The 27,995-nt window shown below is 40.4% G+C and overlaps 1 protein-coding gene across 1 annotated transcript; it reads left to right on the forward strand.

Annotated features, from left to right (window-relative positions):
* Positions 1 to 570: 570 nt before the first annotated feature.
* Positions 571 to 27,876, forward strand: ASPM (assembly factor for spindle microtubules; the record flags this gene model as incomplete). Its single annotated transcript, XM_084211561.1, has 28 exons — positions 571 to 873; positions 2,053 to 2,196; positions 2,570 to 3,914; positions 5,798 to 5,899; positions 6,642 to 6,788; positions 7,413 to 7,658; positions 7,782 to 7,849; positions 8,397 to 8,538; positions 8,616 to 8,746; positions 8,997 to 9,172; positions 9,274 to 9,419; positions 9,498 to 9,583; positions 10,901 to 11,116; positions 11,999 to 12,209; positions 12,293 to 12,438; positions 12,540 to 12,668; positions 13,567 to 13,761; positions 15,026 to 19,651; positions 20,730 to 20,896; positions 21,655 to 21,814; positions 22,325 to 22,534; positions 23,039 to 23,185; positions 24,668 to 24,859; positions 25,711 to 25,903; positions 26,422 to 26,576; positions 27,105 to 27,281; positions 27,521 to 27,693; positions 27,771 to 27,876. 28 exons carry the CDS (start codon positions 571 to 573, stop codon positions 27,874 to 27,876), a joined length of 10,239 nt encoding a protein of 3,412 aa, XP_084067687.1.
* Positions 27,877 to 27,995: the final 119 nt, after the last annotated feature.

Raw genomic sequence — 27,995 nt, forward strand, 5'->3', positions numbered from 1 at the left:
AAGTAAAGTTCTTTTGTCTTAACATGTGTGCTTCACAGGATTTCTTGCAGGGGTGCTGGCGCTAAGCTTTGATTTCTGCCCCCTTTTGTTTTCCAGCGGCCTGAAAACACAGTATTCTGGGTGTGTGTCTTTCAGCGTTCATGGAAGAGAAACAGATGAGCCCGATGTTTTCATCAGTATTGCGTGTCTCGTTGCGCTTTTGACTTTGGAGGGTTTTGTGAGTTAAGCCCATTTACAGTTGCCGGAGGGCGCGGCTCTCGGCGCTGTCCCTCGCGGCCGCCGCTCCCGCCCTGCGTTTGTTTCTCTTCCGCGCGCGCGGAGCCCTCACGCGCTGCGCTCGCGGCCCCGCCGCCTCGGGCCGTTCAAATGAAGCGCCGGGCGCTGATTGACGGAAGGGCGAGGGGGTGGGTTGGAACGGGCGCGAGCCGCGCTGGGATTGGCTGAAGAGCGAGGGGGCGGGGCTATCTTGCGCGGTCCGCGCGGGGATTGGCGGAGCCGTGGGTTTGAACTCGCGAGCGGCGGTTGGCGCGGCACTGCCGTGCGGAGCCGCTGCTCCGCGCCTACCCGGCCATGGCCGCGGGTTTCGTTGCCGCACCGGCGCGGGGGGACCGCAGCCCCGCCAACAAGCCCGGCCGGCGGCGCTGGGCCCCGCAGGGCGGCGAGGACGACGCGGATGAGGACCCCGCCGTGCTAGTCCTGAGCTACTTTTCCCGGCCTCCCTTCCTCAGCTTCGGCCGGCTGCGTGTGGGCGCCTCCCGCACGCGCCTGCTGACTATCGACAATCCCAACGAGGATGATGCCGAGGTGGTCATCGACCGCTTTCCGGCCGCTGCCCGGGGCTTCAGCGTCGAGCACCGCCGCTTCTTTGTGCAGGTACAGGGAGACTCGCCAGGGGACGGGCAGGAGCTCTGGCGGCCGCAGGGCCGGGGGCCGGTGAGGAGCTGCCCCGGGGCAGGCAGCAGCCCCCGGGATGTGGGGCGGCTGCGGGCCGAGAGCTGCGGAGGGCGGTGCGGGTCGGCGGCCGGGCGGCGGCGGGGTCGGGCCCCTCAGGCTACGGGCTGTCACCTGTGCAAGGGCGCTGCAACCTGCTCCTACAGAGAGGGGCTTGCAGGGAGGATTAAAAAATGAAATGAAATGAAATAAAATGAACTGCTCTTCGGGAATGTTGTTCTAAAGACAGAGACCTGTCAAAAAGTTTCAGGGCATATGTTCAGGAAAAAGGCTGAGGGAAGGGGATGCCGGTTCAGTGTTCTGCACGTTCATTAGCTGACACAACAGAGTGCAAGGCATGCTTAAAATAGGATTAAACATTTACGATACTTAAGGAAATGCAAACTGTGGCCAATCCAATCAATGCCAGTTTTTAAAAGAACCGTTTAGACGAGCATATATCTACAATTATCTAGACTGTCCCGAGTGTTTGTGAGAGAAGAAGAAACGCTCTGGACATCTCTTGCAACAATGAGCTTATAAAACCAGGGTGAAGTCTCACTGCAAAGTGCTTGAATGATAAGTTCCTCTAGGAATTAATGAATAGAAAACGTCATGACTTCCTTGATAATTTGCAGTGTCTTTTTGTTTAAGGACTTATATGTCAAATTTGAGTATAAACGTTTACACTTACATTTAAGGTCAGCTAAGGCCCTACGTTAATCAACCTCTGATTATTTGCCCCACCATAATTCTCTCAAAATTACTTTGGAGGACTTATTTGGTTAATATGTGCAAAAATTTATGTAATTTCTTCTTCTCCTCTTTACTCACACCTTCTTCTCCTTTGTGTTATATTTATATTTATTCTTTCTTGTTTTCCACTGTAGTTTTATTCAGTAGTATATGACCTTTCAGTAAGACAACATTTTTGATAGGAGTTGATTAAATTAACATGTCAAAGAGGAAAAACTGACATTTAAGCATTTAACAGTTTTTTATCATTTCATGTTGTCATACTATATATTACTTCTATATACTGCTCATTGTTTGTTGATTACTTGATCTTCAATGTTGCCAAAGTGTACCTAAATGCTAAATATTATTTTTTTTTTCCAATAGTCAGGACAAAGAATATTTGTTTCTATCACATGGACACCATTAGAAGAAGGAAAAATCAGAGAACTGGTGACTTTTGTTGTTAATGATGTTGTAAAACATCAAGCTGTGCTCCTTGGTGCTGCTGAACAGCCTCCAAAGAAAAAGGTGAGTGTATTTATTGTATCTTAATTCTGCTACTTTGGCATCTCTGATGCAAATATTGTTTTTATTACTAGAAAATTTAGTGAAGGAGGACTATAAAGTAATAAATGATGCTGTGGAAATGATGCTGGGCATTGTCCTCAACTTTTTCTAGCTGGGTTGGAAAGTAGGTAATGATAAACTACAGCTTAAAGAATAAAATTGAAACCAAATAAATGGTTTTCAAGCCTGCAAATAAGGTATTGTGAATATTTATCAAGAGTTCTTTTTATAGTTTTTTCTAAACTTTGAATGGGAATGCTAGTAATGTTTACTTTTATATGTAGAAGAATTTAGAAAGCCAGGACACTAACTTTTATGTATGGTTCTTTTTCAGAGGAGTCTTTGGGATACATTAAAAAAGAAGAACTCTTCAGGAACATCTGCAATAAAAGCTAAGAAGAATACTTCAGAAATTAAAAATGTTAATAAAACATTTCAAGTTTCTCAGAAGGTGGCAAGACTTAGAAGTCCCCTTCAGTCCTGTGAGAATCAGAGCACAGTGCAGAATGGTGCATCCCAAGGAAATGGCTCTCTTGCTGGCTCAGAGAATCAGCTGCCTCCATCTCCTATTGCCCCAGGGCCAGAGGAGCATGGCAGTACTGTTCACACACCACTTGCCCTGAGAAGGTCTACTGCATTTGGGGATATTGCTGCCTCTGGAAATAAGGAGTTGTTGCCTGAGACAGACATCTGTAACATCAATAAATGTGTTACTGAGCACAGTCAATTGCAACCTGAGAGTGCCTCCAGTTCTGCTGGATTAGCACAATTGCCAATTTCAGATGATGGAGGGGTTCTTAATTTTACACTCTCGCCAGTTTCTACTCCAGAACACTCAGCCTCTGTGCCTGTTTTAAGTACAAGGAGAATTTTAAGCCCAGATGCTTTTGTAAATGACAATTATCAAGTGGATCTAGATGTAATAGAACAGCCTATTCCAATTCTGTCACCTGATCAGTTTGTGAAGGACACTTTGTCAGATAAACCATCGAAAACTCCTAAACCTGAGGCAGCGTTAGTATCATCCACCACAGAGACTTATGTTGTTAAGAGATTTCTACCTGCAAAATGGAAAAAAGATGGAGGTGTAGGAACAGAAACACATGTTCACATAGGACATGGCTTAAATGAAGTCTCTGTGCTGCATAATGTGCAATCACAGGCACTTGATTGTGATAAACCCAAGGAAGTTCCTTGTGTAGAGGAACTTCAGACTGACAATCCCTCTCAGAGAGAGCGAACAAAAAAGCGTCCAATTCTTTCTGCCACTGTCATAAAAAGTAAGCGTGGTGCTGCTGAAGAAAGAAGAACAGAAACCCGCCAGCCAAAATCTAAAAAATGCCTTAATAAAGCAATAACAGGATGTGCTAATGTGGTGCCTGGACATATGGAAGCAGAAACATCTAAACACCTGCCAGTTACAGCTCCCATTTCATCTGAAAATAAGTGTCACAATGACAAGGTAAATTCATCTCCTACTGGATCAACTTCTGCATGTCGTAAGAGGAAATGTGAAGCATTTGTAGGAAATAATAGAGTTACAGCTCCAGTGCCTGTGGAAGAAGTGGAGAGAAAAAGAGCTCTTACCTCTAGCATGGACAATCAAACACGCACGACCAGAGGACCATCAGCCTTCAAACCCACGAGTGGTGAGAGAGTAGGGCAGAGGAAGAAAGCTGGTGAGCAGTGTTTCCTTCTTTTACCATTTTCTGAAAGATGTCTTTGATTAGGATTTAGTTTGGTATGCACATTTTTTGTGTATAGCAAACTAAACTGTCTAGCAACAGTCAGCAATATTTCATATCTGAAATGTGGGCTTTTGCAATTTGTTACGATCTGTGTTTTAAAAAACTGAAAATTAGGTTGGAGTTTTGGTTATGTAATTGGCTTCAAATTTACTTTATTCCTGTGTAAATTTGTTAATGACAATAATAAGTAAAGTATCTAAAAGCTCTTGAGCAGAAACCTTGTTACATAAATCAAATTTTCTGGAAGCCTACTGCACATGTACATTTGCCGTTGTGAATGTTGCCTCCATTGCTGTTGTCACATATTTTCCAAGCAGTATCATGAAGGTTGGAAAAGACCCCTTGGAACGTTGAGTCCAACCATTAACTGGGCACCACTGTGTTCACCATTAAACTGTAACTCTAGGTGCCACATCCATGCACCTTTTCAACACTTAAGGGATGGTGATTCTACCCCTTTCCTGGCCAGCCTGTGATAATTCCTAACCATCCTTCTATGAAAAAGTTCCTCTGTCTTTTTCATTCTGCCTGCTTTTTAATGTCTGTGATTAGTCAGCCTTGTGTAGCTCTCTCTGCCTTTTTGTTTGCTAATACTTTATTGCCTGAAGATCAGAAAATGCTCACACTTGCATTTCAGTTTATTCAGTTCCAACCCCAAATATGCTCTGGAATGTGAAAGGAATGAGGGCCTGGGGCTTAAAGATGCATTTAATTTGCAAAATGTAACTATCAGGAAAAATTAATCATGGCTTTTAGATCAAAATAGCACATACTACTTTCTTCAGCTGAGTGATCTGTTCTGTGATCTGGATTTGATTTGGGGCTTTCAGTAGTGGACTTCAATGTCAGGCTTTTTAAGATGGTTTGCATAAAAACAATGTGCTGAAAGTATTGCTGTGCAGCAGGAAAAGGTGTGTTATCTACCAGGTATTTCTATTAATCCACCAGACAAAGCTAGATGGGCTGGACAAGGGCAGAGTAGAGGGGAACAATCCCCTCCCTTAACCTCTGGCCACCCCTCTTTTGATGCAGCCCAGGATTCAGTTTGCCTTTTGGGCTGTGAGTGCACGCTGGCTCATGTCCAGCTTTTCATCCCCCAGAATCCCCAATTGCTCCTCTGCAGGGCTGCTCTCTCTGGGTTCTCCTTGCAGTCTGTTGTGTCACCTGCACAGCTCGGCTTTGTGTCACCTGCAGATGTGCCGGGGGCGTGCTCGATCTCTGTGTCACTGATAAAGAGTTAAAGAGCACCAGTCCCAAGGCAGATCCTGAGGGACACTGCTCATCACCAGCCTTCACCTGGGCATACAGCCATGCACCACAACCCTCAGGCTGCAGTTCCTTATCCACCCAATGGTACACCCTCCAAATCCGTATCTCTCCTAAGTGGAGATGAGGATGCCATGTGGGTCCGTGTGGAAGGCTTTACAGAACTCTAGGCAGATGACATCAGTTGGTTTCTTTTGTTGACTGTGTCAGCCACCCCACTACAGAGGGCCACCAGACAGGTGAGGGACAATTTGCCCTTAGTAAAGCCATGCTCACTGTCTTCAATCACCTCCTTGTCTTATATATACTTTAACATCACTTCCATGGGGATCTGTTCCATGATATTCCTAGGCACAGAAGTGGGGCTCACCAGTCTGTAGTTCACTGCATCCACACATCTTCCTTCCTCCCCTTTTTAAATCATCAATATCTTTTGAATGGTTCATGGGGAATTCCTCTAGTTCTGTACTTTTGAAGTGATACGAACTTCAATATGTTAACTTTCACTGACATATTTGCTGTTGGTAATTGTGTGTTAATGCTTGTAGGTTCTTCACTTCAGAAGGCACCTAAAGCTACCAGGAGAATTAGTAAACCTGTCCCTGGATTGGCCCAGTCACACCTGACATTTGTGAAACCACTGAAAACAGGTAGGCAGACTCCTGGTGTTTGGTAAAGCACTAAACAGAGTGTCACAATTGTACTGCAGGTGTCAGGTTAGACATAACTGGTTAAAACTGAAATAGGAGATAGTATCTAAAATGAATCAATACCTAGAAGAACAATGTATGTAACCTTTTGTTATCTGTTTTGACTACTTATATGAAAAGTGGTTGCAGCACATGGTCAGCTAACAGTAAATGCTACTTTTTTCCAGATTGGCCTGCAAATGTAAAAGCTGTATTACAGTTCTGCTCCCAGCTTTAATAGATTTAACTGATGGGTATCAGTTAAATGCTTCTTCCATATCTGATAACTTTTTAAGGCAACAGGAATACCTCAGAAGAGAAATTTTCTTCCCAACAAGATAAAAATTTTGCAGAGTTAACAATACTAAGTTGATCTGACCGGAAAAATGCATCTAAAAAATGGTTCTTCCTGAATGTAATCCAGTTCAGTTTGAGTTTACCCCATTGCAAATGGCCTGGGTTCTAGGTGTCTTGTCTTAGTTCTAGGGCTGTAACAACTCAAGCCATGCTTTGTGGCTCAAGTTTATTTAATAATCCCTGATCCGCAAGTCTCTGAAGATTTTAACAATTTGCATTTTTGGCTGTAGTGCTAAATGGAGTGTCAAGCATTAATCCTTTCCAGAATTAAATGCATATTGGTTATCAAGCATCTCAAGAGCTGCAAAAACTAAAATTTTTTGTTGTTTTGCTTTTTTATTTGAAGTCATCCCTAGGCACCCAATGCCTTTTGCTGCTAAGAACATGTTTTATGATGAACGTTGGAAGGAGAAGCAGCAGCGAGGTTTCACCTGGTGGTTAAATTTTGTCCTTACCCCTGATGACTTCAATGTAAAAACAAATACCTCACAAGGTAAGAATATAATAGTTTTGTCTTCTCATTTTCTTAAGCTTTATGTCATATACTTTATTAACACTAACAAGTAGTAGCATTCATTTCACACTAAACCTTTTCAGAGTCATGTTGTCATATTTTTCACCTTCTGATCAGTGTGGGTAGCTCACCAGCTCTTGGCAAGCACAGCACAGCACACCCCACCCCTGCATGGGGAGGGTGCTCTGCACCAAGAATGCACTGGAATGTGTGGCTGTGGCACTCCTCAGTGCTTGGCGAATCTGGAATCCCCACATACTGGAAAATATTATAGCTGGCACTTAACCTACTTTGTGCTCTATCCTTTTAGTAATCTTTTAGCTTCACTTGGAAAAACCAAAGATGGAACCATTAATCTTAAAACTGAATTCCTAGCACTGCTCACTTATGAAATGAATGTTCTTATATTTAATAGTAGACTAGTATTCTTGTACTTGACAACATATGTATAGTGCAACAGCTGACAAGCTTCCTGAAGGATAAATCGTCAGTCAGAATAAAAGTAACGAAACTTCAGCTTAAAGAGGAGAAAAAATAAATGAGGTGTGCAAAGCTACCTTTATTTGAGATGTAAATGCTTGCTGTTTGTGCATGTTTAAACAGTAAATGCAGCTGCTCTTATCCTGGGGGAAGAGAACCATCACAAAAGGAGCCTTCCTAAGGCACCCACGAAGGACGAGGCGTCCCTAAAAGCGTACACAGCTCGGCGCAAGCTGAACGGGCTGCGGCGCAAGGCCTGCCGCCTGTTCACCTCGGAAACCATGGTCAGGGCCATCCAGAGGCTCGAGGGAGAGATCGAAACCAGGCGCCTGCTGGTGCGCAGGGACAGGCACCTCTGGAAAGACATAGGTAAGAGACTGAAACCTGGAGTAGGAAAAGGGCTATTCACACACTGAGTTTGTTTAATCTGAAATTGGTTAATAGAGATTTTTGCATTGATCTGAAATGTTTGCTGGATCTGCTTTCTTGCAGGAGAAAGGCAGAAAGTCCTTAATTGGCTTTTATCTTACAACCCTTTATGGCTGCGTATAGGTCTGGAGGTAAGTTCACTGTGTACAGTCTATAATCTAAGTTTAAAGGACGTTTAGCAATTTTTTTACTAGAGGTTGTTTTGGGTTTCTCTATATTGTCTATCATACTAATTCAGGTAGGTTCAATTCAGTTATAGCATCATGCATATGTTTTAAGTTGTTACAACATACTTGCTTTAAAAAAGTGATTATCTTATTAAGAAGTAACATGTTTAATCAAGGATAGTGGAAGTTAATTCATTGGCCAGTAGCACAAAAGCATTTCCCTGTCAGTTTCACTTCACTAAACCGGAGAAGAATCTAGTTGTCTTAAAGAAGTTCCTGATTGATTGCTCAGATGTAGATGATCATACATGTTTTGAAATGAGATTAGATCTTCTGAAATTTCCTTTGCCTTTACCTGTCAGGGACTCATTTGAAAACTGTTTGATATTTAGAGATCAATTTCCATTCATTATCTTAGAGATTCAATAATGTATATATATTGTTCACAAAATCACACAGTATTTAAGGTAACTTTTAACACTTCTGCTTTTTTCCCCTTCTTTCATATTAGACTATCTATGGAGAACTGATAGCTTTGGAGAGTAACAGTGATGTTATGGGTTTAGCAATATTCATCCTTAACCGCTTGCTCTGGAACCCTGACATAGCAGCTGAATACAGACATCCCGTCGTGCCCCACCTTTACCGGGAAGGTAACAGCTGCTTCCAAAATAATTTATTTGTAGCACCTGATTTTTAAACTATCACTTAATGAGTTCTATCATTTCAGGTCATGAAGAAGCTCTGTCAAAGTTCACACTGAAAAAATTGCTGCTGTTGGTTTGCTTTCTGGACTGTGCCAAACGGTCCAGAATGATTGACCATGACCCCTGCCTCTTCTGTAAGGATGCAGAGTTCAAGGTGAGATCTGGGATTTGATGTCTTCCTCCATTGTTGTCCTAAGACTCAGTGTATAATTTTTAAATTGTTTTTAATCTGACAAAAGTTGAAGTTATGTGACTTGCTAAAAATAACGTAATTTTAAGAATTATACAAGGAAATATGAAATGTAATTTGGGAGGTCCAAGGGATGAAAGTTATATTCAGATTGACAAATATTGTAGTGCTAAGATTTTTTTTTTTTTCTTTTTTGTTTTTGTTTTAACTTTAGGCTAGCAAAGACCTTTTGCTTGCATTTTCCCGGGACTTCCTGAGTGGTGAAGGTGACCTTTCCCGCCATCTGGGTTTCCTAGGACTGCCTGTCAGTCATGTTCAAACTCCTCTGGATGAATTTGATTTTGCTGTAACAAACCTGGCTGTGGACTTACAATGTGGCATTCGTCTCGTGTGCGTTGATACAGAATTCTATTGAAATATTTATTTTCTTTTATATCATATTTAATGTGAGCCTCATCAGAGGCATTAAACCATGCAATTACCTTTGTTAGGAGAACAGTGGAGCTTCTGACCAAAAACTGGAGTCTTTCAAAACAACTGAGAGTTCCTGCAATAAGTCGGCTGCAGAAGATGCATAATGTGGATATTGTTCTCAATGTCCTTAAAGAGCGAGGAGTGCACTTGAAAGATGAAACTGGTAAGGCCTAGAAATCAGGGTGATTCTAAGTGCATCAGATAATTACTGCACACTTTAATCTCTTGTTTTATTTGATAGGTGCTTCAATTGACTCCAGGGATATTGTGGATAGACACAGGGAACGAACGTTAGCGCTGCTGTGGAAAATTGTCTTTGCCTTCCAGGTACTGTTCAATTGGGTATTTTGTTTGGTTTTTGCTAGTTACAAAGGTGTAATAATGAAAACACCACTCTTTCAGGAATATTTGATGTCTGTGAAAGCTTCTACTAATCAAATTTTAGACTGAAATGATTTGCTTTGTACATTCAAAGCTCTATGTAAACTTCACTAAACTGCTAATTGTTCCCTAACAATACAGCTTGGATAATGTTTTAACTGTTTTTTTAACTGCTTTTTCTCACGCATTTGTTCAAGCTTTTGGAAAAAACTGAGTTTGTGCCATATAGTAGCAGAATTGATACTTAAAAGTAAAATAATGTTGATTGCAAACTGCAGGTAGACTCTTAATAACTGTAAAGGACATTTTGAGGTTATACTGCTAGGCAATAAAATCTCTGAAGCTATAGCTCTTCTACTTTTTCTTACTTTATCTGAAACAGTTGATGAAACATCAGTTGATGAAATAAGAATGAAGATTTCTTAGGCATTACTGCAATGACATTTCAAAAGTTAGTAGAGGAAGTAAAAATAGTTTTCTTAAGACTGTTTTAAGAGTTAACTTGAGTCAGAGGGTATTTTAAAAATAAGTGTCCAACTGACAAATCCAGTTGGTAGGAACATCATGTATGAAAGGCAAAATAAGATCAAAGTTCAGGTGGAATTTTACCACTAAGTAGTCAGGAATGTAAGTGCAATTAAGTATATGTAAAGTAAGAATATTAAGGACTTCAGCTGCAGAAGTATCACAAGATAGACAATATAATAAAAATCAAATGTAATTATTTTCTTTCTTGAATACTGTTACAATATTAAGTAGTTAACTTCCTTCAGTTAGTTCTTCTGATGCATGTGTCACAGTTGCATTGCTTTTGGTCAGAGAAATAACTTGAGTGAGTAGTGGCTTTATCCAAGCCCTGTGGATATGCTGCTTGTTCTCCAACCAGCTCAAGTCCTTTTGGAATCCCTTAAAGCAGAAGGATTGGTACATGGGCTCAGTGGAACTGCAGGCAGGACTCTGGAATTTTTGTTTCCTTTAAGAACACATGGAAATTACAAGGGGAATTGCCCTGTTTCTCTCAGCTGTTAACTAATGCAGTAACTCTTTTACACAGAACAGTGGAAGGGTAGATTTAGGGGTTTTATATCTGCCATGTATGATGGCAAGTCCAGATTGTCCACTACTGATTGTGAGGCAGGTGCTGCTAAGGGGTGAGTGTAGATTCTCCTTAAAATGCCATGTCTAAAGCTCTGTATCCAGCAGCTGTCGTGCAGGATATGTCAGACTGTTGACATGTCCATTTTTTGTTTTTCTTCCTAACAGGTGGATGTTTTTCTGAATGTGGAACATTTAAAAGAAGAAATTGAGTTTTTGAAGAACACGCACAAGACAAAAGCCCTATTGGGTGCTATGAAGACTTCTCAAAATTCTTTTAGAGTACAGAAAGACAGTAGTAACTTCTCATCTCAGACTTACAGTGAAAATGTGGAGCTGCTGATGGCATGGGTTAATGCTGTTTGTAGATTTTACAATATCAAGGTAAATAGTTTTGTGTACACTTCCACAAGTACACCCTGTGCTGTTGTAATCCTTTACAGAGCAGAGTTCTTCAAACCATCAAATATGTAGTAGAAGTCAATGGCAATTATTTGTAAATATTCTTCTGGACTTTGTTTAATCTGATTGGAAGGAACCATTGTTCTTTGAGTTTAGCTGCACCTCTCTTTTTAAACAAATCTGAGCAAAAAATTTCCCCTTCCAATTAGTCTTGTGCATACAAATGCTTTTTTTAAAATTCAACATTTTTTGCTGGGATGGGAATTGTTTGTGGACTGTTACTGAGCCTTCATTTTTAAAAGTATTTGTGCATAGAATTTCCAGTGTTTTTAAAAACTATGAAAACTAAACTAATTTTTTGGGATAAAGTCAGTTCATCTCCTCAGAGATGTTTGCTTAGAAGGGATATGTTTGCTCATTCCAAGAAGGGAAGCCCTGGTCAGAGACCTGTCTCTGGTCAGAATACAGTAGCAGCTGGTAGTGTTTCTGAAGAGTAAAACAGAGCTCCTAGGACTGGTCCAAGTTCAGAACTTATTTCTGCGTTGAAAAGTGTAATTCAATGTCTAGTGTAAAGGTATCTATAGGAGTTTATTTGGGATCCTGCTGTAGAAAGACTGGTTTCATAAATATTTCCCTTGTAGATTCACTGTATAATGAATGACTCACCTCTTTTGTTTCTGGGGTCTCACAGCTATGTGTCACTATACAGTAAATGTTCAAAGGAAGCACTAGCTACTTAAAATTTTTTTGTTAGAAAATAATTTGCACATGGTCACATTTAAAGGTACAAGAGAAGAATTCTATATCCAGTTTATACCAATTGACTGGCACAAAAATTCAAGGAATTTGTATTTTATTTAACAGGTGGAAAACTTCACAGTGTGTTTCTCAGATGGCAGAGTATTATGTTATTTGATTCATCACTATCACCCCTGTTACATGCCTTTGGAAGCTGTGTGCCAACGAACAACTCAAACTGTAGAATGTTCAAGAACTGTTACAGTGGGACTAAACTCTTCCTCCTCATCTGAGTCTGACACTTCTCTAAATGCTGTGGAAGAAACATTTGATCAAAGTGAGTTATTTGATGTACAGAAGTTCGTACTAAATCTATTTCTTCGCACAATTTGATTTGAGTAATGTTTTATCTTTACAAAGCTGTAACTCCCTCAGTCCTATACAAGGAGCTCCTGGACAATGAAAAGCAGAACTTCCAGCTGATCAATGCTGCAGTTTCTGACCTAGGCGGGATACCAGCAATGATTCATCACGCAGACATGTCAAATACAATTCCTGATGAGAAGGTAAAATCCCTTTAGAGTTGATATAAATGTGTTCTGCCCTCGTGTGAACATGTCCTGCTCTTTTGTACAGCCTTACCCTGCTGTGTTGTGTGTTTCTGCAGGTTGTCATCACCTACCTGTCATTTCTGTGTTCGCGGCTTCTCGATCTTCGCCAAGAAACTCGAGCTGCACGATTAATTCAGGCTGCTTGGAGGAAGCACAGGCTGAAAAGGGAACTGAAGCTCTCTCAGGTACTCTTGGCTTGTGCAATATTCTTAGCTTCTACATTAAGGAAAAAAAGAGAATATAAATTCAATGGAAAATACATGTTTGTTGGACTATTACTGGCAGTTAAACTAATGAGTGCTATTTCTATGATAAAAATATGTGGCTTTCTTGGTGATGTAATCTACTAAACTCCACTTTTCTTTTAGACTTCTGAAGTACTTACAGGTGTTTAGAGGCTACTGTTCTTTTTTGTTTCACACCATAAACTCTTCTCCCAATATTTCAAATATAAAATAGTTGCACTGCTTCCTGAAAACTAAAGGAGTAGTTAATTCCTATTAATGTCTATAAGATGAGAGGAGTAATTAAACTTCTGTATGGATTTACTATTTTTTTCAAGGAGCAAAGCTTCACCAGTCTTTTGAATGGAATTTCATGAGTTCTTATATTCAGTATCTTGATTTTTCTGGTGGTTATACTAGATTTAGTGAAGATTTTAAATCTATGATACCTTAAGGTTAATAAATGCCACCACTGTGTCTTTATGGGTTACATACTGATGTTGGAACAGTGTTCAAGTGAAATATTTTGAGAATCTGTGGTGTAGAAAGGGACAGAGGTTCTATTTAGACTTTTTCATATCCAGTTTCTTTACTGTTTAAAATCTACACAACCTTAACAATGATGACAAAACACTCCTTTTACAACTCTTTTGAAATAACTAATAGTAAAAGTGCTGGTGGGGGAGAAGGAATCAAAACCAAAACCCTTTAAAGATTTCCAGCATTATTTTTATTAATTAATCTTACAGTGTGCGCGTATGTAGTATAATTTTATGGAATTGATGTGGATAGTTATTACAATCAAAAATTTGAGTGAGAATTCCATAGCTGATGTTCAGTGGAAATTCACTCTTTGTAGGAAAGAGACAGAGCTGCTCGGATAATTCAGAAGTCTGCAATGAACTTCTTGGCTCGGCGGCGCATCCTGAGGAGAGAGAATGCAGCCATTTTCATTCAGAAGCACTGGAGAGGATACTTGGCGAGGATGATTCTCTTCAATCTCAAAAAGGCAAAACTGGAGGAAGCCAGAAATAAATCTGCCACGGTCATTCAGGTAATACAGTCTAAAGCAAGATTACACAGCAAGAAAACCCCTTCAAACCTCGAAGAAAGAGCCTCACTAAGGTCCATTTGTGCTGCTTGCAGCAATTAATGCTTTCATGAGATATAATACTTTTTTTAAAATTTCCCCCCCCCTCTGCTTTTGAGAGGTTTAGTAAGTTTTTCTCTCCATGGAGCGATGGTAATGTGCTATTAAACTAACAATTATTTCTTCTTGGTGAATATTTTGGAGTACCATAAGCATTAAAACACAGGACATTAAACATTAATGTAAGGACTGATGAGATTGTGTTGGTTTTCTTCTTTACAGCTGCTGAACATTACTTAAAGAAGCTTTAAAAAAAAATTAAAATTACTCTCCTAGTGTTATGTCACCTGCAGTGGGCACATTCAAAGTGACAGACATGGCAATGGTAGTTTGGGCAGATAATTCAGTTTCTCAAGATACTTTCAGCACCATTACCCAAAGATAAATATTTCACTCCTAAGACTTTTCAGACTGGATTTTAAAGAATTGCTGATTTATCAGATAGTGTAAAAAGAAATCTGCTGTTGCCAGGGAAAATTGAAGCTTTTCCGAGAACTGAAAATGCTTAAAAACCATTTAGCTTTTGATTTTTTTCTTTTTTTAAAATATATTTCTGGATTTGACTTCCTAAGGATTAAGAGCCAGAGATGAGCTCAGTTGGTTAGAACATGGCACCAATAACACCAAAGTCATGGGTTTGATCCTGGTATGAGCCATTCAGTCAAGTCGAGAACTCAGTCCTTGTGGGTCAGTCCTGTGGCAGTTGGGGTGGATGTGACTCGACACACCAAAGTTCCTATGGCAGTAACAAATTCTATTGAGTACAGTTCCTTTTATATGGTGTTCAAACACCTTGTGGTTGGTCCTAACTGGCTGAATTTGGTTACACCCAGCTCACTGGCCAATGGCTGCCTGTGTCTGCTCATCAGGGATTGGCTGGTGTCTGTTGTTTGAATTTGAATCTCCCCATTCCCTGTGCCTTTTCCTAGGGGTGTTTACTTCTTTTCCCTAAGAGCATAGACTGGTCCAGTTCTAATTACTGTTATCTATGACTGTGAGGCCTCCAGGGCAGCTGTTAGCCGTCACATCTTCCAACTCAGAATGCTCTGTGGTTCTGATAAGTATAGGAATAAGAAATCTTATAAAGTCTGAAGATGACAGTCCTCATTCATGCTTAACTCAACATACTATGAAGAAAATATTATTTTTTTTCTTTTTTTACCTGCAGGCTTATTGGAGAAGATACTCTGCAAGGAGAAAATACTTACAGCTAAGACATTGTGTTATTTTTGTACAAGCAAGGATAAGGATGGTGAAGTCTGTTGCTGCATATAAACAAATTGTTTGGGCTACTGTTACAATTCAGAGACATCTGCGTGCAGCTAAGTTGGCAAAAATAGATCAACAAAGATACCAAATCCTAAAGTCTTCAGCGCTTACTATTCAGTCTGCATTCAGAAGATGGAGAAAATACAAAATTCAGCAGAAAATTAAAGCAGCTTTGGTGATTCAGAGTTATTTCCGAAAATGGCAATCTTCAAGACTGGCTAAGAGAAGGAGGGCTGCCCTTGTCATACAGTCTTGGTACAGGATGCACAGAGACATGAAGCAGTATCTACATGTTAAGCAAAATGTTATCAAGATTCAAGCTTGGTACAGGTGTCAGCTGGCCAGACGTGTTTATCAGGAGCACAGAGCAAAAATAGTGACAATGCAGCAGTATTACAGAGCTTATAAACTGGGCAAAGGTGAGAGAGAGTCTTATTTGCAAAAGCGTGCAGCAGTGATAGTTCTCCAAGCTGCTTTTAGAGGCATGAAGGCACGAGAGCTGTACGGACAAGCAAAAGCAGCACGTGTTATTCAATCACTGTGGAGAATGAAACGAGAGAAACAAAGATTCCTGCAGTTAAAAAAATCTGTTACTACATTGCAGTCACACGTGAGAAAATACCAACAAGTAAAAAGATACAAACAGATTAAAAATGCTGCTTCTGTAATTCAAACCCGGTATAGGGCACACGTGGCTGCTAAAAAAGCAGCTGCTGCTTTCCAGAGGGTGCGCCTGGCTGCCATTGTTCTCCAGTCTGCCTACAGAGGGATGCAAGCCAGGAGACAGGCTTGTACCCTGAGATCTGTGATCAAAATTCAGTCCAGTTTCCGTGCTTATGTTGCCCGGAAGAGATTTAAAACCTTGAGAGATGCCACGGTGAAGATTCAAGCTCTTGCAAAGATGAGGCAAGTCCGTAAGCGTTACTGTGCATTGAGGGAAGCGGCCCTTTATGTCCAGCAAAGGTATCGTTCTCGGAGACATGCTCTTCAGTTTAAAGAAGATTATAGGAAATTGAAGAGAGGTTGCATAAAAATTCAGGCTTTAGTTCGAGGCTATCTTGTCAGGAAACAAATACAAAGATGGAGGGAGGCTGCAGTATTACTTCAGGCCTGCTACAGAATGAAAAGGGACCGGCAGCGGTACTTAAGCATCTATAGTGCTACCACTGTCATTCAGCAACGTTATCGTGCCTGCAGAAAGACCCGGTGTCACAGGCAGGAGTTCTTGCAAGTTAGAAAAGCAGCTGTGTGCTTACAGGCAGCCTACAGGGGCTATAAAACACGCAAAAAGCTCAAACTTGAATGCAGAGCTGCTATTAAAATTCAGACTGCTTTTAGAGCTCATGCTGCACGAGTGAAATACAAGGCAATGGTTCAGGCCTCCGTTGTGATTCAGAGATGGTACAGAAATTGTAAGGGTGGTAAGAGGCAAAGACTGAACTTCTTAATGACAAGAGCAGCAGTGCTTTCTTTACAAGCAGCTTTTCGTGGCTGGAGGGTACGAAAGCAGATTCAAAGACAGCACGTTGCTGCTACTAAGATACAGTCTACCTTCAGAAAATTGATGGCTGTGAAGAAATTCAGGTCTGTGAAGCATGCTGTGCTAACCATCCAAAGGCATTACAGAGCCAAGGCTCGAGGCCGGAGACAACGGCAAGAATATGTCCAGCTGCGAAGTGCTGCAGTGCGTCTTCAGGCACTATGGAGGGGAAAAGCTGTGAGAAAAACCATTCAGAAGCAACATCATCTTGCAACAATTATTCAATCCTATTACAGAATGCACATAAATCAACTAAAATACAAGAAACTAAGACAAGCCACTTTGGTGATTCAGAAATACTACAGAGCCTACTCTATGAAAAAAACCCAACGTGCAGTTTATCTAAAAACCAAGGCAGCTGCATTAGTCTTGCAGTCTGCTTACCGTGGGATGACTGTGAGGAGACAACTGAACAGACTAAACAAAGCTGCTACAACTATACAAGCTGCCTTCAAATCTTACCTGGTCAAGAAGGAATATGAACGACTTAGATCTGCAGCTGTAGCCATTCAAAGGCGTTACCGTGCAGTTACTCATGCTAAAAGTCAAAGGCAGAGGTATTTGTCTTTAAAAAGAGTCACAGTCCGAGTGCAGGCGATTTACAGAGGTGTAAGAGTGAGGCGACAGGTTCAGTGTATGCACCAAGCAGCTCTTTGCATCCAAGCCACGTTTAAGATGTGTTGCATGAGCAGAAAGTATCGGTCAATGAGAATGGCAGCAATAAGAATTCAAAGGCAATACAGAGCATTCTGTTTAGGTAAAGTACAACGCAAAAAGTACTTGGAACTGAAGAAGTCTGTTATTATCCTCCAGGCTGCTTGCAGAGGCATGAAAGTCCGACAAGACTTAAAAACTATGCACCAGTCAGCAGCAATAATCCAGTCCTATTATCGGATGCACAAACAACAGAGGGATTTCAGAAAGTTGTTGCTTGCAACGAGGCAGATTCAGCAGTGGTTCCGTGCTTGTAAGGAGAGAGATGCCCAAGTTCACAACTACATGATTATGAAGAATGCTGTACTGCACATCCAGGCTGCATTCCGTGGTATGAAAACAAGAAGGCTTATCAGAACCATGAATGATTCAGCTGTGATTATTCAAAGAAGGTTTAGAACTTTCCTTGAAAGAAAACGTTTTCTTTCCATTAAGGCAGCTGCTGTTGTAATTCAGAGAAAATACAGAGCAACAAAACTAGCAAATATTCAGCATCAAAAATATCTCTCTCTCCTTAATGCCTCTGTTATCATTCAGTCTGCTTATAGAGGATTTGTGGTAAGGAAAAAAATGCAGCAAATGCATCAAGCTGCTACAGTTATTCAAGCAATGGTAAGAATGCATAAAATTTACACTTCTTATCAAGCACTCAGGTTTGCCTCAGTAATCATACAGCAACGTTATCGAGCTTACAGAGAAGGGAAGCATGAGAGAGAAAAGTACTTAAAACTGTACAATTCTGTTTTAGTTCTTCAAGCTGCCTACAGAGGAATGAAAACAAGATGCTTCCTGAAGAGACAACGTGAGGCAGCACTTACAATACAGAGAAACTACAGAATGTATAAGCAGTGCTGTCATTACAGAAGAGTTCAGTGGGCAGCCCAGCTTATACAGAGGAGGTACAGAGCTCACAGGCTCAGGAGAATTGCTGTAGAGCATTACACTTCATTGAAGAAAGCAGCAACTTGTATCCAGAGGGCTTTTCGAGACATGCGAGTGAGAAAACAACAGCGAGAAATGCACCGTGCTGCAACTGTGGTTCAGAAAAACTTCAGAGCCTTCAGAGAACATCAGAGATATCTCTCTCTTAAAGCAGCTACTCTTGTCTTGCAGAGAAGGTACCGAGCTTTAGTTCTGGCAAGGCAGCATGCTTTGGAATATCACTCTCTCCGCAGAGCAGCTATTCTCATCCAGGCTGTGTACAGAGGTGTCAGGGTGAGGAGGAGTCTCAAGCACATGCATTCAGCTGCCAGTACAATACAGGCAGCCTACAGAATGCTCAGGGATAGAAGGGCCTATCAGAATATGAGAGTTGCAGCTATGCTTATACAGAACTACTACCGGTCCTATTTGAAAGGAAAGAACCAACGCAAGAAGTATCTGACAATGAAGGATTCAGCTCTTGTTATTCAAGCAGCATACAGGGGCATGAGGGCACGGCAGGAACTGAAAGTCCTGCATGTTTCAGCAGTTGTAATACAGTCCACCTATCGCATGTATGTACAGCGTAGGTGTTACAAACAGCTGTGCTGGGCTGCCACAGTCACACAGCAGAGGTTTAGAGCCAAAATGGCAAGAGAAGCTGCTATGAGAAATTATGCAGAATTAAGAAAGGCTGTCATTTGCCTCCAAGCTGCTTTTCGTGCTCGGAAAGCCAGGCGGTTGTATAAAGCCAATGTTGCTGCACGGCGCATTCAGTCGTTCCTGCGAATGTGCCTGGAGAGGAGACGCTTTCTTGCCCAGCGATCAGCAGCAGTGATGATCCAGTCCGTGTTCCGACGCCAGAGAGCCCGGGCTCGCTACGCACTGCTCCGGAGCTCAGCAGTGGCTGTTCAGAGGTGGTACAGATCATGTCTCAGGGCTCGTGCACAGAGGGCACAATACTTGGCTCTAAGACAAGCCATAGTGGTTATTCAGTCTGCCTTCCGAGCTATGAAAGCAAGGAAAACAGCAAGGCGACTGCGAGCCGCAAGAAAGATTCAGTCTTTCCTTCAGATGGCTCTGCAGCGTAGAAAATACATCCAACTCAGAGCAGCAGCTGTCACATTGCAGTCCTATTACTTAATGCATAAATGTAAGTCACAGTACATGAGCTATAGAAGAGCAGCAGTTGTCCTGCAGCGGCACTACCGATCCCACCTGACTGTGAAGCACCAGAGAATGGCTTACTTACAAACCCGCAGGAACATTGTCCTTGTGCAGGCCACAGTCAGAGGATACATCCAAAGGAAGAGGTTTCACAAAATGAAAGGAAGCACCATTAAAATTCAGGTACTTCTGAATGAATAGTACTGGGATTTGGATGTTTTGTTTTTCATTTGTGGGTGTTTTAAGGATTTACTGCTCTTGCAAACCACAGTAGGATCAGTTTCTGAAGTGTACTACAGGGCAGATATATAAAGCTTACTACCACAGTACACAGAAATAAGGTTCTTAAGGACAACTGAATTTCACCTCTAAGTATTAGTGGCTTAATGAATGTTTTCTTTGATGGGAATATGAATGGAAGCTCTCTTCATGAGAAGGGTACTGGTAGTGGGTATAAAGTGATATAAATGGCAAAACCCATGATTGCTACATTCCTAAGGACTCATGTTTAGGAAGGTGTGAGTAAATCAATCATGTTTGTCTTCCTAGGTTTACTAATTGACCCTAGACTAATCAAGGTGCCTAACTGACATTTTGAAGAGGAATGTAAGGAGGGAAGTTTCCCCAAATCAAGGAAGAAAGGGAAATAAATAATCTCTCATAATAATTTGTGGCCCTGAGAACCCTGATCTAATGGATATCCCTGCCCACGTTGGGTGCGTTGGAACTAGACCATCTTGAAAGGCCCCTTCCAACCCAACCCATTCTAGGATTCTGTGTGAATGTCTTAGGCTGGTTTTACTCTATTGTTGGAGACCACATGTTCTACTTAACTGAAATCAGATGTGCCTTCCTCACCTGCATGTTTTGGGGGGATTGGTAGCTGCTTAGTTATTTTCTATATCCTGAACAATATAAGAATGGTTACTTTTCTTAAAAGGTAGGAAAAAAGAATTAATTTTGACATTAGAAATTAGCTTTTTAATAGTTGGGTTTTTTTGGGTTTTTTAATCTTTTGTATTTGTTTCTTCACAATATAGTTATTTTTGCAGACTAACATTAAAGAGTGGCATTTGTGGTACTTCCATGAATATGTTTCACTTGCTTTTGAAAACATCTTCTAGTTATGAGAACTTAAATATTTGTAGTATTTTAGAGATAGAAATCCCAAAAATTGTTCCTGTTGATGTGATGTTTTTGTTTTTAATTTTGTTCATTCTATTAACAGTTCTGATTTTTTAAATTTTTATTTCTCTGATAGGCAGCATACAGAGGTTATAAAGCCAGACAGTTGGTTAGCAAAATGAGAGCAGCACGAGTCATCCAAGCCTGGTTCCGAGGTCACAAGGCACGGAAGGAATACGTGTCTGTGCTCAGAGCTACCCTGGTTATCCAGAGGCACTTCAGAGCCAGACAGCTGCAGCCTCGGTAATACCCAATCTGAGATGCATCATTCCACTTCTCAAAGCTTTTGTTATGTAATTATTTAGTGCTGCACTGCACTGAGACTAAAGGTCTCAGGCTCTGCCCCTGCAGCATCCTTGTAACATGCGTGGGTATAACCCTATTGGTGCAGGTGGGGTTGCTCTTTTGCAGAAGATTTTCATTACATTTAATTGTTTTCCTGGAATGGAAGCTCCTTCACAAATTATCTCTTTTTCACTTTTCTCTTTTGCAAGAAAAATGTTTTGCATATTGTTAAAATTCCAGCATACAATCTGTAGGTTGAAAAACTATTTCATTTTGATCCACAATGGAATAGTTAAACTGGTTTATGTTTATTTTGCTATGAGATCAGCCTGGTAGCTCATCTCATTCTGAACTGTCGCATGCCAGTAGCTGTAGGGGATGCTGTTCAGTGATTCAAGGTCCTCCCTCAGCATCCCTGCTTTTTAAACATCCCTGCCTATTCCTGTTAACATCCTTTTATGTCAGTCTGTCCAATGCCTTTCAAGCTGCTGTGTGCCTTCCCAGCCTCCTTTGGCAGTAAGTTAGGGAAATACCTCCTGTGGGAAACCACAAAGTGTCTTCTGTTTAAAACCAGTCTTTCTGCCAGTGCTGCTGGCTATTCCCATTTTCTGGTGTTCCAAGGTCTGTTTGAGAACAGCTGTGCTTTCCCAATATCTATCTTAATGATTTCATAAACCATCACTGTTTGCTTACTTAAAAATGCATTTCCATGTTAGGTTTTTGCAAATGAAGTCCTGTGCCCTCACCATCCAAAGAGTCTGGAGAGCGACCCGCGCTGCGCGAAGGCTTCGGCAGCAGTTTCTGGCAACCAGGAGTGCTGCAGTTAAGATACAGCTGGCATACAGGCAGTACAGGGCCAGGAGACTTCTCAGAGAGGTATGTTTTCACTTGCACTCTGATGTGTCATGGTTACTTGAAAAGTTTTCGATGTATTTGAGTGATTTTTGTCAACAATGTGCAGAAACATAGAGAAGGCGGAACCTGAGCAAAGATTGAATACCTTTGATTGGAACAATCTCCAAAATATTAAATATCCTTTTTTTGCTTTAAGCTACAGGGCTGATTCTTGATTTTGAACAGTTCCAGTTGTTGAATTATCCCTCTGTATACAGATATCAAAATAAAATGCCAAATTTCCTGCTGGCTTTATTGCTTGCAAAAGATTACGCCTTATATTTTGACCCCATTTAGGTAAATGAAAAGACCTTCCAGACTGTGAAAGTGCATTTTATATAAACTTCTACTGTATGAGTTTACTTGTACTTTTCATTCCATTTTTGTTCTTATGATGGAAAAAAACCTCTAGAACTAAAAATAAATGTATATTGATCCTGACATGAATGAACAAATTTTAATTATCAGCGCATTCTTTAGTATCTTTTTCAGAAGCACCAGGCTGCACGTCTGATCCAAAACGCATATAGAGCTTTCAAGGCAAGAAGGAAATTTGTTCAACAAAAAGCTGCTGCTGTAATTATCCAAAAACATCTGCGGGCTTGGCAGGAAGGCAGGCTTCAATTTATGAAATACAATAAGACTAGAAGAGCTGTCATTAAACTGCAAGCATTTATCCGGGGTTATTTAGTCAGGAAAAAGGTTGGTATAATTCAAATGAAAACTTTGCTTTGGGTGTAAAGTATCTCTAGAGCTGTTTTACCATTAATTCTGACTGGCAGGGAGAGGAAAACTTGATTTCTTGGTGTTGAAATTAAGTTCTTGTTGGCTGCTTTGAGTATTGGTTGGGGTCAGAATAGATCAAACACAGTTTGAGCCTTTTCTTACAATTCTTCAGAACTGAAGTAGATTTTCACTGGTGGGTGTTGTTTTAGCTTGTGAGATCTTTGTGGCGTAACTATAATTGATAATTCATACACATAGCCTTGCAGTGAAATTGTACTCTGCCAGGTGTTGATGATGTTTCTTACAATCCCTTCTCTGTGTTACCATTTAAATTAGAGACCTAGTACTGCAGAGTGGTAGCTTACTTTAGTTCTGAGGTGATTTTCAGTGTATTGCTGTGGATTGTGTTCTTTGTGTGGACATCCAGCTACCTCAGAGTATGAAAATTAATGTTGTTCCCATTTTGTTTTCCTTCTACAGATTTCAGAACAGAAACAAAAGAGACTTCTTTATTTTACAGCAGCTGCATATCATCATATCTCTGCAATTAAAATTCAAAGGGCCTACAGGCTTCACCTCACCTTAAAACTTGCACAAACCCAGATCTCATCTGTTCTTATAATACAGGTTGGTCTGATTAAGGCTGAATGATTTGTGTAACAGTCTAAATTGTTTTATATGAGCTAAGCTGTAGCCCTAAGACAATGTAGTTCCTTCACATGTGAAAATAAAGCTAAATTATGGATACTATGATTTATTAAATAATGCTGCTTATACACAGCTGAGCAAGCTCTGGAGGCTTAAGCATTTTAAAGCTGAGAATGGATAGGAAAGTTTGTTTCCTTCAGACCATCAAGCTTGCTAAAGAAATCTGAGTGCTGTCTTAGCCTATTTTTTAATGTCCTACTGGAAGTAGAAAAGATCAGACACAACAGCTTGTAAGGTTTGTGAAATGTAGAGCATCTCCTTACATGAACAATCCCTTGGGATACTGTGATTTATTTGGTTGGGTGCTTCTGATCTCCCAGTGGTATCAGAGCCTGTGTAGGTTCCAGCATTCTAATAAAACCAGGTTTTACTTATCTAAAAACAATATCAAAATCAGCTCTGTATTGCAGCACTGCCAGATTGTAAAAATTATTTACAGGTCTCCAAACTAACCATTAGCTTCATTCCCGTATGGGAAGCCAGCACTGGATAAATGGAGAGGCTGAAATGGGAGCTGTGAAATAGCTGTTCTCTGGTCAAGGATGCCATGGCAAACTTTGCCCTAGTACTTCTCCAAAGATACAAATCTGTTATTTCTCCCCATAAGTTAGATTTTCCCTTTAAGGCAAGAGAGAATGGATGGAAAAGGGTTTTTTTTTTTTTTGGTTCTGATTTGGCACGCGGCACCCTGTGTCCCTTCTTTGTTTATAGATGGGAAGAAACAGAGCTGGGAAATGAGAAAAGGGGAATGGTGGTTCTCCTTAAAAGCCAACCAAGAGAGAACTCCTAGGGCACAGTAATGCTGGACAGAAGTGTAAATTGAGAGAGTTACATATTTTATCTTTTGGTCAGACAGTCGGTCTGGATGATCATTGTAGGTCCCTTTAACTGAAAGCCATTCTATCTATCCCCTCCTCTACCCTTCTGTCCTCAGAATGCTTCCCTAGTGTGTCAAGAGAAATATAGGTTGGATATTAGAAAAAAGTTTTTTACAGGAAGGGTGATAAAGTTCTGGAATGGTCTGCCTGGGGAGGTGGTGGAGTCACCATCCCTGGATGTGTTTAAAAAAAGACTGGATGTGGCACTTGTTGCTGTGGTTTAGTTGAGGTGTTGGGGCATGGGTTGGACTTGATCTTGAAGGTCTCTTTCAACCTGGTCAACCTCTGAATTCTGTGAATTAGTGGCTCCCAGTTAAGATTTCATTCTGCAGTCTTGCATTTCAGCTACCCAAGGCCAATCAGAGTCATGGAGGTTATTTATGACTGGTGGTGTTTATAGCACCCATATCTATCAAAGCTCATGTTCAAACACTCAATTTTTGCCAGTGCTCATTTAGGGTGAGAAAAGGGAGCCTAGGGGAAGAGTTTTAACTGACCAGAAAGGTGCTTTCATTTCCAACAGAGCTGGTTCCGAGCGCAGGTGCAGCGCAGGCGGTTTTTACGGGAGCGCCGCGGCGCGGTGCGGTTGCAGCGCGCGGTGCGAGCCTGGCTGAGCCGCAGGCACGCCGCCGCCACCGTCATCCAGAGGAACGCCCGCGCCTTCCTCGCCCGCAGGCGCAGGAGGAGATTTGCAGTGGGGATAGTTAAGTTTCAGGTAAGCACCTCTTGTAAGGAAATAACAGGTTTGGGTTTGTTTATTTTTATTAGCTGTTTTTTTCCTCATGGGTTTTTGGGGAGGGGAACGATCTTTGCTTTGGTCGATGACTTTATCAGTGAAATTGCAAGCCAAGTCAGCTGTGAGTTAGCCATGAAAGCTGAAGGCAAACAGACCATGGAGGAATACTAAGCAGAAAATGGTTAAGATGACTTAGGTGGGGAGTGTGTGTAGATTAAATATGCATGGATGTTTTTGCCTTTTGTCTTGAGAGTCCAGTATTTGAAGATAAAGAGTATAAAGGGGCTTGCCAACTGGCCTGCAAGCAAAGCTGAGTTAATACAAAAAATAAAAATTGATGCTTTTCGAGTGTATCCACGGCAAAAAAGTAGACAAAGCTGTCAGTATAGAAACAGATTAGAAAAGATACATGAAAATGTTTGAAAGCTAGACTAGGTGCATAAGTAGATGTGTTTGTCTTACTAAATTTCTGTAAAACTTTTATCAATTATATTGACATTAATTGCTTTGCAGCAATGAATATAATAAGTTATTGGGATGTAGTTAATAACTTAAGATCACGCTTTGTTAAGAGTATATCAGGTGGAGAATACTCAGAATAAAAAACTTTTTTCTTCTTAGACCCTGATCACTTGTGTATGTCACGTCCAACCTAATGGTAACAAAAGACAAACAAATAAACACTGAGTGTTAATGACTTAAAATTGAATAGCCAAGGTCATTCAATATTTGTCAGACTTGTGTAAAACTGATTTGGAATGGTGATGGAAGTTCACTTGTCTTGTCTCTCCTTTACAACTCTTTCTCATTGTGGATTTCCTTTTCTGTAGGCATTATGGAGGGGATATTCTTGGAGAAAGATGACTGACACAGCAAAAACCAGAGCTTTAAGGCGCAGTTTAGAAAAGGCCAATGACAAGAGCAGAGAAGAAAACAAACTGGGCAACAGAACTGCAATTGCAATTGATCACCTTCTAAAATACAAACATCTCTCCTACATTCTTGCAGCACTAAAGCATCTTGGTCAGTATTTTGTTTTATTATAACTGATGGATTTTCAGCAGGATAAAAACTGGATTTTTTTTCAGCTGAGGAGAATTCATAATGATATTTAGGCTTTCTGCATGATTATAAAATTGAGTATGAAAGGATATAATGGAGGGTTTTCCAGACTAGAATTAGATTGATTTATTCCAGACTAAAATTAGATTATTGATTTAAGAACAATATTTAAATGGTTATGTAGAGAAAGGAAGTCCTGTATGATTGCTCTAATTTTCTGTCAGTCCTAGTAGTGCTATACCTAACATAAGTTTATTATCATTTTTACTATCAGTATATTTTTTTCTGTGGATCATTTTGTCTTCTTAATGTTTAGTCTAGAATATTAAAACCATTGCTTTAAAAACACTTACTAAATCAATAATGGCAGTTTTTACTTTGCACTTTTACTTAAAAACCAAGAAAATCCTGGTTTGTAATTATTTTGCTTGAACTTCAGAGTTTTCTTTTCTCTATTTCTTTTTCTTTAATTGTTTTAGAGGTGGCTACCAGGCTGTCCCCATTGTGTTGTGAAAATATGGCCCAGAGCAGAGCAATCTTCAGTGTTTTCCTTCTGATTCGAAGCTGCAACCGGAGTGTTCCATGCATGGATGTGATCAGATACTCAGTTCAGGTTCTACTCAATGTTTCTAAGGTAACTTGAATATTTTGTTTTGCAGGTAGGCTACTTTATTGTAGTACTTGTTTATCCACAAAATTTCTCAATAAATCCAGAACAACAAAGTAGTAGTTTTGAATAAAAATAGGTTCTGATTTTTCACTGTTGTTTTGAAACCAGTTATTTTTTTTTTTTTTGTAATAGATATATGATGGGTTTTGGTGAAAAAATTATTTCATGGCCTTAAGGCATTGCAAGGTATCACAAATATTTTTAAATTTCTCTGAAATTATTCTAATATTTTTTCTTTATTATAAATATAGAATCAGATTCTATGGGTTTCTAAACGAGGGAAGAAGCACAAAAGGCACCTTTTTATAATGTTACAATTGTGTAAATACAGAAGTGATTTTTATTGCTTGGATACCAGTTCAGCTACAAATTTATTCTAGGGGAGAATATGGGCTTTGCTTTTTCCTCTAACTTTTAAATAGTAACCTGTAAACTAAGGATACTTTAAAGATCTGTCTATAGAAGCTCTCTTGTCTCTTTCTTGTTCAACAGTATGAAAGAACTACTCGAGCAGTTTATGAAGCTGAAAATTCTATAGATACTTTACTAGACCTACTGCAAATGTACAGAGGCAAAGCTGGGGACAAAGTTTCAGAGAAAGGAGGAAGCATTTTCACAAAGACCTGTTGTTTGCTGGCAATCCTTTCAAAGGACTCTAAAAGAGCTTTGGTAAGACCTAAATGTTTTGGGTTTAATGGTTTAATTTAACATACTTTTCTTGCATGTTTTGGTGGTGTTGGTAATTTTTTTTTCTCTCCCGTACCTGTTATGGCTGTAACATTAATTTCAACTAAACTCTGGTTTAAAAAAAATGCATTTCCAGGATGGTGAACAGACTCATATTTTCTTGATTTAGGCTGCTTTTGAACTTGCAGTATTGACTGTGTTCTGTTTTCCCCTTTTCTCAGGAAATCCGAGGCATGCCAAGAACCGTTCCTTGCATCCAGAGCCTCTATAAGCTCACGGCTCGGAAACACAGGATGGATGCAGAGAGAACACTCGTGAAGCAGAAAACAAACATTGCCTTAGCTGGGAGCTCCTCTGTTCCAGTAACTCCTCTAAAAATAAAAACAGTTTCAAGGTAAGTACTTAAAAATTAGTCTTCTATTTCTGCTGTGACATTGAAATATTTTAATGCAAGCCACTAATCTTTTACAGGATTAAACCAGACTGGGTCTTGAGGAAAGATAACATGCAAGAAGTCGTGGATCCTCTGCAAGCAATTCTGATGGTGATGGACACACTTGGTATTGCCTACTACTGAAATGTAAATGATGTATAGGAAGATATATTTGTACAGTATGTATGTAGTAAATGGATAAATGACTTCTTAAAAAAAGCAAATAAGTGTTAAACTACCATTGGAAATGTTTTTTAAGATTA

Source organism: Fringilla coelebs (genome assembly GCF_963513975.1).
Source record: "Fringilla coelebs genome assembly, chromosome: 9".
Classification (NCBI taxonomy): domain Eukaryota; kingdom Metazoa; phylum Chordata; class Aves; order Passeriformes; family Fringillidae; genus Fringilla; species Fringilla coelebs.